Here is a 13,329-nt window from a genome sequence, read left to right as displayed (position 1 = left end):
CTCAGACCCTCTAGTCCTGGCAACATCCTCGAAAATCGTCTCTGTACCCCTTGCATCTTTTCTATAACACGGTGCCCAGAACTGAACACAATACTCTAAGTATGGCCTCACCAACTTCTATACCAATACTCTGGCTGATGAAGGTCAATGTGGCAAAAGCGTTTTTGACCACCTTATCCACCTGCACTCCAGGATCATTCTCCCCAGAGGCCTAGAATTCATTGTGTAGGTCCTGCCCATGTTAGACTTCCCAAAATGCAACACCTCACATTTCTCTGTATTAAATCCCATCAACCATTCCTCAGCCCACCTGGCCAATCGATCAAGATCCTTTTGCAAATGTTCACAACCATCTTCACTATCTGTAAAACCGCCCACTTTTGTATCACAAGCAAACTTGCTAATCTTGTCCTGTATGTTCTCATCCAAATCATTGATATAGGTGATTTAGTATTACAGCACAGAAACAGCTCACAATGTGTTGATTACGTTTATCCATTTATTGTATTACTGATTACTATATATTTATCTGTGTGTTATTGTTTTTATGTGCCCGTTAAAATGCTGCAGGTATGAATTTCATTGTTCCGGTACTTTTGACAATCAAACACTCTTCACTCTTGGCATGTGAAGGAAGTGTCAGAGATGAAGATTGGAAACTTTAGACTTTAGAGATACAGCGTGGAAACAGGCCCTTCGGCCCACCGAGTCCATATCGACCAGTGATCACACCATACACTAGCACCTCACATTTCTCTGTATTAAATTCCATCAACCATTCCTCAGCCCACTTGGCCAATTGATCAAGATTCTACTGCAATTTTTCACAACCCTCTTCACTATCTGCAAAACCACCCAGTTTTGGGCAGGCTAAGATTTTGAGCAAGGCTAGTTCCTTGGAGCACAGGAGGATCAGGGGTGATCTTATTATGGTGGATAAAATCATCAGGGGGATCGGGTAAACAGTCTCTTACCGGTGGGGTACAACTAGGAACCAGAGGGCATAGATTCAAGGTGAGGGGAGAAATATTTAATAGGAAACTGATTTTTACACAAAGTGTGGTAGGTATGTGGAGTGATATGTCAGAGGTAGTTGAGGCAGGTACTATCAAAATGTTTAAAAAATCATTTAGACAGATACATGGATAGGAAAGGTTTAGAGGGATATGGGCCAAACGTAGGCAGATGGGACTAGTGTCGATGGGGCATGCTCGTCGGTGTGGGCAAGTTAGGCCGAAGGGCCTGTTGTGACTGTATGACTATGACCCGATGATTGTATGACCAAAAGTAACAGTTTAAGTTTGTGCCAAAGATTCAATGATTAATGAGACTATGATCCATATATTGCTGTGATATGCTACTGTGATTGCAGTCTGAAGCTCTACTTTCAGTCATTTAATCTTGCTGTAGTTATGGAATGTAAAGTTTTATGTACTGGCATTTTGAATAACTTGGGTGTGTGGCACAGTGGCGCAGCTAGTGGTGCTGCTGCCTCACAGCTCCAGCGAACCGGCTTCAATCCTGTGATTCCTGTGTGGATTTGCACATTCTACTGTGACCTTGGAGGTTTCTTCTGAGTGCTCTGGTTTCCAAGCACATCCTGAAGTTCGGTGGCGGTAGGTTAATGGGATGGTGTAAGTCAGTAGGTTAACAGGCCGGTGTGAGTCGGTAGTTTAACAGGGTGGTTAGTGTAAGTTCCACTAGTTTGTAAATTAATACTAGAATTTGGGATGGGTGCGAGGGGAGGGGAGCTGATTGGAATGTGTGGAGAATAAGGTGGTTTGGGTTGAATATGTGTAAAAAATGAAAGCTGGATGAGGTGGGTGGAAGGGCCTGTTCCATGCCATCTCTGCCTCGTTCCAGGGGATGGTCACCACAAATGTTCTCAATATCTTCACAGAACAGTACAGGAACACCCTGTTACAGTGCATCCATGCAGTGCACAATAACATGGAGAATTTCTAAAATAAAAACAGAAAATGCTGAAAACACTCAGCATGTCAGGCAGCATCTGTGGAAAGACAACGGCTAACAGAGAGCCGATGCTTGACCTGAAATGTTACCGCTGTTTCGTTCCACCCAGAAGCTGCTGACTTGGTCACTGGTCCCAGCATTCCCTGCTTTTATTTCAGGTTTCCAGCATCTGCAATCTTTTTTAAACTTTAATTTATTTTGAGCTGTGGCGTCTGAATATCCACCTCCAGGAAATAAATGCTCTGTCAGTCCACAAAGTGACCAATATTGTCCTCATTTGTATGGACATTGGGGAAGTTAAAGTTACCCACAATGGTAACCCTGTTGCTTTTACAACTTTCGATAATCCACCTACATATCTGTTCCTTGATCTCCCGTTTGCTATAGTACAATCACAACAGAGTGATTGATGCCATCTTTTTTATTTTCGAGCTCTACCTACATCGCCTCAGTGGACGAACCCTCCAGGAGTGCCGCTGTGACAGTCTCCCTGATCACTAGTGCAACTTCTCCATCCCTCTCTATCTCTCTCTAGGGCAGCATGGTGGCGCAGCGGTAGAGTTGCTGCCTTACAGTACCAAAGACCCCGGTTCCATCCTGGCTACAGGTGCTTGTCTGTATGGAATTTGTACGTTCTCCCCTTGATCTGCGTGGGTTTTCTCCGTGATCTTCGGTTTCCTCACACACTCTAAAGATGTACAGATTTGTAGATTAATTGGCTTGGTATAATTGTATAAATGAAAAATTGCCTCTAGTGTGTGTGGGATAGTGTTAAGGTGCAGGGATCGCTGGTTGGTGTGGACTGGGTGGGCTGAATGGCCTGTTTCCGTGCTATATCACTAAACTAAACATCTGAAATATCGAAACCCAGGAATGTTGAGCTGCCAGTCCTGTCCCTCTCACAACCAGGTCTCTATGATGGCCACTGTATCGTAGTTCCAAACATTGATCCAGGCTCTAAACTCATCTGAATCATCCATGATATTCTTTGCAGTGAAATGTACACACTTCAGCCCATTAGGTTCACCATATTCCTTCACCTCTTCCTGTCTGTCCATTCTTTCAGACAAACTTGTCCTAACCTCTAACTTCCAATCATTCCTTCCATCTGCTGACCTCTGCTCTGGTTCTCACCCCCACTGCCACTCCAGCTTAGACCTGAGTAACCGGTCCCTCCAATTACAGGAGAAAGTAACAAAACATACGATATAATGAATAAGCAGGGTGGATTTTGGGGTGGGGGGGTGGAATTCTTTGAAGAGGCAACATATAGATAGGTAGACATTGGTGATGGTGTAATATATCTCGATTTTTAAAAGGTTTTTTGAAATGGTATAATAACAAAATTAATGAATAAGACCAGAACTTCCATAGTTTTGGAGCAAGTGATATTATGGGAGACTGGATAGAAAATTGTATGAGGTTAAAGAATGGCAGTTCAGAATGGTAGAAAATATCAAAACGAGGTGCATTGATAATGTGCAAAAATACGTTTTGATTGTTATTGATGATTCTGACCAGCAGCAGATGTGCAGCTTCTGAATTTGGGAACTTAGTTGAATTCAGGGAGTGGCGGCACCTATTATGGAGGACCTCCACAATGAACGAGAAGAAAGCATTAATAATGCTTACAGGAGGATATGTATTGCTTGGAAAATATGTCGAAATGAAGTAAATTGATAAGTTTGGCTTGCATTCGAAATACAGTGCCACAGGTTTTGGCAAAATGCAAACCAAACTCCCGGTTTCTTTTTTTGAAGGCGTAGAATTAAAAGTAGCGAAGATACGCTAAATGTACCATACATTGGTTGGCCCATGCAAACTATGTTCGATGCTCCACAATGCATAGTATTCATAGGATATAGAAGCAGTGGATAGGGTCAGTGAGGCATTTAAAAGGATGAACGTGCTTGCCAGGAAAAGATGCACGCATCAGGCCTCATACTAGAGGGTAACCTTATGGAGAAACAAATTCAGGGAAGGTTTTTGAGCAGCAAGCGTGTTTGCATAGGTGGAAGGGGAAAACTATCAACAATCAATGTCATGTGGTTGCAAGGTGATCATACAGAGAACATGGAAGAAACCAGAGAGGAGTGAGGATCGGAACACCCTCCTGTAGGGAGCAGTTGATCCGTTGAGTATCTTATAGGATCTTATAGAAGCTTTACGATCTTATAGAAACTTATAAAAGGACTGGACAGGCTAGATGCAGGAAAAATGTTCCCAGTGTTGGGCGAGTCCAGAACCAGGGGCCACAGTCTTAGAATAAAGGGGAGGCCATATAGGACTGCGGTGAGAAAAAACTTTTTCACCCAGAGAGTTGTGAATTTGTGGAATTCCATGCCACAGAGGGCAGTGGAGGCCAAATCACTGGATGGATTTAAGAGACAGTTAGATAGAGCTCTAGGGGCTGGTGGAATCAAGGGATATGGGGAGAAGGCAGGCACGGGTTATTGATTGGGGACGATCAGCCATGATCACAATGAATATTGGCTCGAAGGGCCGAATGGCCTTCTCCTGCACCTATTTTCTATGTTTCTTGTACATGGGATCCAGGAGAGATAGTGAATGGCTAGAAAATTGGCTCCATGGAAGGAAGCAGAGGGTGATGGTGGAAGGTTGCTTCTCAGACTGAAGTCCTGGCACTAGTGGTGTGCCTCAGGGTTCAGTGCTGAGCCCATTACTGTTTGTCATCTACATCAATGATTTGGATGAGAATGTAGAAGGCATGATTAGAAAGTTTGCAGGTGATACAAAAGTGGGTGGTATTTTAGATAGTGAAGATGGTTGTGAAAAATTGCAACAGGATCTTGATCGATTGGCCAGGTGGGCTGAGGAATGGTTGATGGAATTTAATACAGAGAAATGTGACCTGTTGCATTAATGGAAGTCTAACATGAGCAGGACCTACACAGTGAATGGTAGGCCTCTGGGGAGTGTTGTAGAGCAGAGGGATTTAGGAGTGCAGGCACATAGTTCCTTGAAAGGTGCGTCACAGGTAGATAGGATGGTCAAAAAGGCTTTTGGTACGTTGGCCTTCATCAGTCAGAGTATTGAGCATAGAAGTTGGGAGGTCTTGGGAGAAGATGTTCACCTGGAGCATTGTGTGCAGTTTTGGTCCCCTAATTTGAGGAAGGACATTCTTGCTATTGAGGGAGTGCAGCATAGGTTTACAAGGTTAATTCTCGGGATGGCGGGACTGTCATATGCTGAGAGAATGGAGCAGCTGGGCTTGTACACTCTGGAGTTTAGAAGGATGAGAGGCAATCTTATTGAAACATATAAGATTGTATAGCGTTTGGACATGCTAGAGGCAGGAAACATGTTCCCAATGTTGGGGGAGTCCAGAACCAGGGTCCACAGTTTAATAATAAGGGGTAAGCCATTTAGAACGGAGACGAGGAAACACTTTTTCTCACAGAGAGTTGTGAGTTTGTGGAATTCTCTGCCTCAGAGGGCAGTTGCTTCGGAACAGCTTCTTCCTTCCACAATACTCGTGCCATGTCCCAATGTTATAAGAAAGATGTTGTCAAGCTGGAAAGGGTGCAGAGAAAGCTGGAAAGGGTGCAGATGTTGTCAAGCAGGAAAGGGGGAAACTGTTTCTCAGTCACTTCCTGCTCGAGGATGCGTCTATTCTCCGAGTCGCATCTTCCTCTCCCCTCCCTCGCGGCCTACCATCTGGATTGGCATGGCCTTTTCTGACGTAGACCGACCAGAGCTTCAGCAGCTGCGCAGCACTGATTTTCAATCGCGGAACGGGCGATGCCTTACTGGGGATCGCCATGTTGAAGCTCCGGAGTGTTGGGCCTGCTGCTTCAACATCGTGGAGGTGTGGTTGCGGAGCTTCTAGCCGCGTGCGGCGCTGACATTAACATCGCGGAGTCCTGGGATCCCTTTGCCGAGGGCCGCCAGTGTTGAATCTCCGCCTAGCTTGGCCTGTAGACTTTGGACTCTTCACATTAATTAGGCAGGGTTGAGCAGGTGGCTGAGTGAAACTTTCCCCCCTGGTACGCTGATGTAAGGAGCAGGTCACTGCAACTGGGCTGCACCACAATATGACACACTGTGCAAAACCTTAACTGCCATTTATATCATTAAAGACCAAAGAATACATTTACATCTTGCTTTTCAAAACTTTTAGAAAGGACTCGTGGCCAATAAAATACTTGCAGTTATAGATTCATACAGAACAGAAACAGGCCCTTCAGCCCAACTCGCCCATGCCGACTAAGATGCCTCATCTCCACCAGTCCCACCTGCTGCATTTGGCCCATATTCCTCTGAACCTTTCCTATCCATGTACCTGTTCGCAGGTACATAAATTCTGTTTGCAGTGTAGCCAACCATCAATAGCAGTGGTAACTGGCCCTGGATTAGATGTGAGTGATGGAGGTGGTGGATTAAATGGGGACTCCCCAGGCCTTCTTTGAATGATGCTGTGTGAGCATTAATGTCCACTTGAACACACAGGACCTCAGCTTGACACACTTTCCACATCAGCCTTGAGGCCAAAGCTCCCTTCATAGATGTGACATTGTGGAATGAACGTTGTCGTTGACCTCCAGCCTAGCTCATGATGCTGAATGTCGAGGGGATCAAAGCAGCACTCTCTGCTGGCCACAGGTCACACACAGCTCCTGAAATTAGACAATGAAACAGCAGCTTTCCACAAGGGGAAACGACTCATTAAACCATCATTTGGACTGAACCAGATCTTAAAAGATTTGTTCGCTTAAACCAGGGACATCCCCAGGAATTAAAAACGTAGCCCAATTATTCAATTAGAAAAGAGCCAATGATACAAAATTAATCAAAAGTCATAGAAGTAGACATCAGAGGGTCAGAATAAGGGTAATTAATAAATGAGAAGTATTTAAAAGCTGAAAGCATTCACCTATGCTTTCTGACTTGGTTTTGGGAGTGAGTTAACACAGGGTTATTATATAAATCTAATTGTTTGGAAGCACCGACATTCATTCAATCTGTGGCAGCTCTGTCCATTTCGGAGTTCTGGAACATGAAGGAGGGAGTGGGTTTGCTAAGTGCAGATATTTCTGCTTGTATTAATGATATAGATTCAGAGATTCACAGCAGCAATTCTATACACTGCTTTAACTGATTGATAATCCTAACCTACTGTCGACAATAGACAATAGACAATAGGTGCAGGAGTAGGCCATTCGGCCCTTCGAGCCAGCACCGCCATTCAATATGATCATGGCTGATCATCCAACTCAGTATCCTGTACCTGCCTTCTCTCCATACCCGCTGATCCCTTTAGCCACAAGGGCCACATCTAACTCCCTCTTAAAGGCCAACATGCCATTCGCTTTCTTCATTGCCTGCTGTACCCGCATGCTTACTTTCATAGACTGATGTACAAGAACCCCCAGATCCCGTTGTACTTCCCCTTTTCCCAACTTGACGCCATTTAGATAGTAATCAGCCTTCCTGTTTTTGCTACCAAAATGGATAACCTCACATTTATCCGCATTAAACTTCATCTGCCATGCATCTGCCCACTCCCCCAACCTGTCCAAGTCACCCTGCATTCTCATAGCATCCTCCTCACAGTTCACACGGCCACCCAGCTTTGTGTCATCTGCAAATTTGCTAATGTTACTTTGAATCCCTTCATCCAAATCATTGATGTATATTGTAAATAGCTGCGGTCCCAGCACTGAGCCTTGCGGTACCCCACTAGTCACTGCCTGCCATTCTGAAAGGGACCCGTTAATCCCTACACTTTGTATCCTGTCTGCCAACCACTTCTCTATCCATGTCAGCACTCTACCCCCAATACCATGTGCCCTAATATTACCCACTAATCTCTTATGTGGGACCTTATCAAATGCTCTCTGAAAGTCCAGGTACACTACATCCACTAGCTCTCCCTTGTCCATTTTCCTAGTTACATCTTCAAAAAAATCCAGAAGATTAGTCAAGCATGATTTCCCCTTCATAAATCCATGCTGACTCGGACCGATCCTGTTACTGCTATCCAAATGTTCGGCTATCTCATCTTTTATAATTGACTCCAGCATCTTCCCCACCACCGATGTCAGGCTAACTGGTCTATAATTCCCTGTTTTCTCTCTCCCGCCTTTCTTAAAAAGTGGGATAACATTAGCTACCCTCCAATCCACAGGAACAGATCCTGACTCTATAGAACATTGGAAAATTATCACCAATGCATCCACGATTTCGAGAGCCACTTCCTTAAATACCCTGGGATGCAGACCATCAGGCCCTGGGGATTTATCAGCCTTCAGGCCCATCCATCTATCCAACACCATTTCCTGCCTAATGTGGATTTCCTTCAGTTCCTCTGTCACCCCAGATCCTCTGGTCACTACTACATCAGGAAGATTGTTTGTGCCCTCCTTTGTGAAGACAGATCCAAATTACCTGTTCAACTCATCTGCCATTTCCTTGTTCCCCATAATAAATTCACCTTTTTTGGTCTTCAAGGGTCCAACTTTGGTCTTAACTAATTTTTTCCTCTTCACATACCTAAAGAAGCTTTTACTATCCTGCTTTATATTCTTGGCTAGCTTACCTTCGTGCCTCATCTTTTCTCCCCGTATTGTCTTTTAGTTATCTTCTGTTGTTCTTTAAACATTACCCAATCCTCTTGCTTCCCGCTCATCTTTGCTACGTTGTACTTCTTCGCTTTAATTTTTATACTGTCCCCGACGTCCCTTGTCAGCCATGGTCGTCCCTTTCTCCCCTTTGAATCTTTCTTCCTCCTTGGAATGAACTGATCCTGCACCTTCTGTATTATTCCTAGAAACACCTGCTATTTTTGTTCTACTGTCATCCCCGCTAGTGTATCTTTCCAGTCAACTTTGGCCAGCTCCTACTTCATGGCACGATTGTCCCCTTTATTCAACTGCAACACTGACACCTCCGATCTACTCTTCTCCCTCTCCAATTGTAGATTAAACCTGACCATGTAATGGTCACTGCCTCCTAATGGCTCATTAACCTCGAGGTCCTTTATCAAATCCGGTTCATTACATACCATTAAATCCAGAATAGCCTTCTCCCTGGTAGGCTCCAATATAAGCTGTTCTAAGAATCCATCACGAAGGCACTCTACAAAGTCCCTTTCTTGGGGTCCAGTACCAATCTGATTTTCCCAGTCTACCTGCAGGTTGAAATCTCCCATAACAACCATAGCATTACTTTTAGTACATGCCAATTTTAACTTGTGATTCAACCTGTGCCCTATGTCCAGGCTACTGTTAGGGGGCCTGTAGATTAGTCCCATTAGGATCTTTTTACCCTTACAATTCCTTAGTTCTATCCATACTGACTCCACATCTCCTGTTTCAATGTCACCCCTTGCAAAGGACTGAATTTCATTCCTCACCAACAGGGCAACCCCACCCCCTCTGCCCACCTGTCTGTCTTTTCGATAGGAGGTATACCCTTGAATATTCAGTTCCCAACCCTGGCCCTCTTGCAGCCATGTCTCAGTAATTCCCACAACAGCATACTTGCCAGTTTCTAACCGAGCCTCAAGCTCAGTTTTGCAAAAAAGTAATGATGATAAAAGAAAAAGGTCATTGTTAAATGTGGCCAATGTGAGAACGAGTACATGCAATGAGGCTCAACAAGATGACTTTTTTGCATTTCTTTCATTCATTTCTTCTATATCCCTCTGCATCGCCGTTTATATCTCTCCTTTCCCCTGACTCTCAGTCTGAAGAAGGGTCTCGACCCAAAACGCCACCTATTCCCTTTCTCCAGAGATGCTGTCTGACCTGCTGAGTTACTCCAGCTTTTTGTGCCTATCTTTGGTAAACCAGCATCTGCAGTTCCTTCCTACACAGTGGGTAACCCTGTTACATGTGTGCATGTGTAATATTCACCCCATGTACTACAGTGGATAACCCTGCAGGTTACGTGTGTGTGTGCGTGTGTGTAATACTCACCCTATGTACTGCAGTGGGTGACTCTGGTGAATGACGATCCTGCAGGTTGGACATGTGTTGTTCTCCTCCAGGTATTTCACAAGGCAGCTCCTACAAACTGAATGCAGATCGACAATACATCAACACATTGTCTACATTCACTTCCAGGTTCTACTTTGGCACACATAGTCGAATGCGACAGAGTTCCCGTTTAAAAGTGTCTTTTTTCTTCTCAATCAGTAATCGGGGAGATGTTTGCTAATAAACAATCCAAACCGATCAGTGCGAGATATACACACATATATGGGCAGATACGATAGTTGCATTTACAAGGCGTTTAGATAGGCATATGGCAGTGCTCAGAATTGAGGATAAGGATCATGTATAGGCAGATGACATCAGTTTGACTTGGTGTTATGTTCAGCACAAACATTGTTGGTCGAAGGGCCCGATCCTGTAGTGCTATGTTCTATGACGCAGGATCTTTTCATCCCAAAGTGGAAAAAACATACTAAAAGGAGAATGAGGAGACAGCGGCTGACAAAGGAAGTCAAAGACAACATAAAAGCAAATGAGAAGGCATATAATATGGCAAAGATGAGTGGGAAGCTAGAGGATTGGGAAGCTTTTAAACTAAAGGGCCTGTCCCACTTAGACTATTTTTTAGGCGACTACAGGTGACTAGGCTGTCGCCACATGGTGTCGCCGGGGTGTCGCCTATATGGTCGTGAGTAGTCTCCTCAGTCGCCCAAAGAGTCATAGCGTCTTTCTGGTTGCCGCTGGATTTTCAACATGTTGAAAACTTTTCGGAGATGGTCGGCGACAGTGGGTTTGACGCCAATGAGCGTAGCTTGACTTCTCCTGACGTAGGTGCTATCGTAGTTGTCACCAGGTTAACGTAGGTTGTCGGTACACAAAAATGCTGGAGAAACTCAGCGGGTGCAGCAGCATCTATGGAGCAGATACGTAGGTTGTCGCCAGGTGACATAGGTTGTCGCCAGTGCTGACTTCGGTTTATTTGTCGTTGTTAAAGTAATGATTCTATTTCAAATTTTATGACGAAGGGGGGTCCAGTCGCCGATTTTTCGGCAACCTGCTACGACTATGACATGCGCAGCTGTGGTCTAAAAATAGCCTGAGTGGGACAGGCCCATAAGAAAACAATGTGGGGAGAAAATATGAAATATACAGGTATGCTAGCAAATAATATAAAAAATGGTACCAAATGTTTTTCCAGATATATAAAGATAAAAAAGAGTCAAGAGTGGGCAAAGAAGCAAAGAAACATCTAAGTATGTCCTGGTGTTGGAGAGGGTCCAGAGGAGGTTAATGAGAATGATCCCGTGGATGATTGGGTTAATGTATGAGGAGCGACTGACGGTGCTGGGCTTGTCCTCACTGGAGTTTAGAAGGATGAGGGGGGGAGGATCTCATTGAAACCGAACAATGAAAGGGAGTGGATGTGGAGAAGATGTTTCCACTAGTGAGAGAGTCTAGGACACGAGGGTACAGCCTCAGAATAAAAGGACGTACCTTTATAATGGGCATAAAGAATAATTTATTTAGCCAGAGGGTGGTGAATGTGTGGAATTCGGTGCCACGGATGGCTTTGAAGGTCAAGTCATTGCATGTTTTTAAAGTCGAGATTGATATGGTCTTGATTAGACAATAGGTGCAGGGGTAGGCCATTCGGCCCTTCGAGCCAGCACCGCCATTCAATGTGATCATGGCTGAGTAAGAGTGTCAAAGGTTACAGGGAGAAGGCAGGAGAATGGGGTTGAGAGGGAAAGATAGATCAGCTATGATCGCATGTCAGTGCAGACTTGTTGGGCCGAATGGTCCAATTCTGCTGCTATGTCTTATGATCTAGTTGGTCTTGATATTATGTTTAATACAGACATTGTGAACCAAAAGGCCTGTTCCGGGGCTGTAATGTTCTAGGATCTGTTCTATTACTGACGCTATAATGCTCTAACATTAAAAAATGGTGCCCCATTGTGGTGACAATTTGCCAGCTGCATGACAGCGACGGATCATATGTAGCAGTCCTCAACCACTTGGATAAAGAAACAGCACAGATCAGAGCTGTCACTGACAAGCTGCCCGTCCGTTTAAAGGATTGGTGCTGCGGTGATCTCCCTGCTCTACTCACTCTATATCCATGATTGTGTAACCGGACACAGTTCCAACTCCATCTTTAAATTCGCCAAGACCCCACCGTTATTGTATAAGTTACGGGTAATGCTGAGGGAGATCGATTGTCTGGTAGAATGGTGCTAGAACAACAACCTTGCTCTCAATATCAGTAAAACCAAGGAATTGATTGTTCATTTTAGAATAGGAAGGTCGAGGATCCACAATCCTGTCTTCATCGATGGATCAGTGGTGGTGAGAGTCAACAACTTCACGTTCCTGGGTGTGCACATCTCTGTGGATCTGTCCTAGACCCAGCACATTGATGCAATCCTAAAGAAAGCCCATTAACACCTCGACTTCCTTGAAAGATTGCGGGGATTCGGTATGTCAGAGAGGACTCTCTTGATCTTCTACAGGTGTACAGTAGAGAACATATCGACCTGTTGCAACACAGGCTGGTTTGCAACTCGAACACCCAGGAGCAAAGAAGACTGTGAACACGGCCCAGTCCATCGCGGGTTCTGATGTTCACATCGAGGGGATGTATATGAGTCGCAGCCAGCATCAGCAGAGACCTTTTCTCTTATTTGTTTCTTCGCACTACCTGTTGTACTCATGTATGTCTTGATTGTACTCGTGTATGGTATGATTTGTCTAGCTAGTAAGCATACAATGTTTTCACTGTATCTTGGTACAAATCGACCAATTCCAATACCAAAGCAGCCAATCCTCAGCCCCAGTCAAGGTCAGAAGGAAGAGATTCGAAAGCTTCACTACAGATGCCATATTAACTCTCAATTCTGAACAATACTTACAATATATTTTGAGATAAAGCTCTTTTGGGAGCTGCAGTGGGGTGAGTGAAAGGAATGATCCATCCAAGGAGTCAATTGTGAGCACTCTTCTCCGCCGAACAAGACCAATGATCATCTCAGAGGTGAATACACCTTCCACAGCCATGGGTGATGCAGCCATCAGGTTACCGGCACCCAAGCCACCGAGAGCTCAGGCACCAACAATTTGCAGATGATTAAAAGCAGGAGAATGGAGATTTGGCTAGGTTGGATCAGTCCTAATGTATGCAGACTATGGGCTATATTTGGTCTACTATGTTAATAATAATGATGGATGGGATTTATATAGCGCCTTTCTAATACTCAAGGCGCTTTACATCGCATTATTTATTCACTCCTCAGTCACACTCGGTGGTGGTAAGCTACTTCTGTAGCCACAGCTGCCCTGGGGCAGACTGACGGAAGCGTGGCTGCCATTCTGCGCCTACGGCCCCTCCGACCACCAC

The 13,329-nt window shown here is 44.7% G+C and overlaps 1 protein-coding gene across 1 annotated transcript in view; it reads right to left on the bottom strand.

Annotated features, from left to right (window-relative positions):
- pcgf3 (polycomb group ring finger 3) overlaps positions 1–13,329 on the bottom strand; it is a 75,821-nt gene that overhangs the window by 45,776 nt on the left and 16,716 nt on the right. The window contains exon 3 of the mRNA XM_033020466.1: positions 9,915–10,011. Within this exon, the coding sequence (XP_032876357.1) occupies positions 9,915–10,011 (97 nt within the window). The remainder of the gene's footprint in view (positions 1–9,914; positions 10,012–13,329) is intronic.

Source organism: Amblyraja radiata, chromosome 1, assembly GCF_010909765.2.
Source record: "Amblyraja radiata isolate CabotCenter1 chromosome 1, sAmbRad1.1.pri, whole genome shotgun sequence".
In the NCBI taxonomy this organism is placed as follows: Eukaryota; Metazoa; Chordata; class Chondrichthyes; order Rajiformes; family Rajidae; genus Amblyraja; species Amblyraja radiata.
This window is presented reverse-complemented; position numbering and strand designations above follow the sequence as displayed.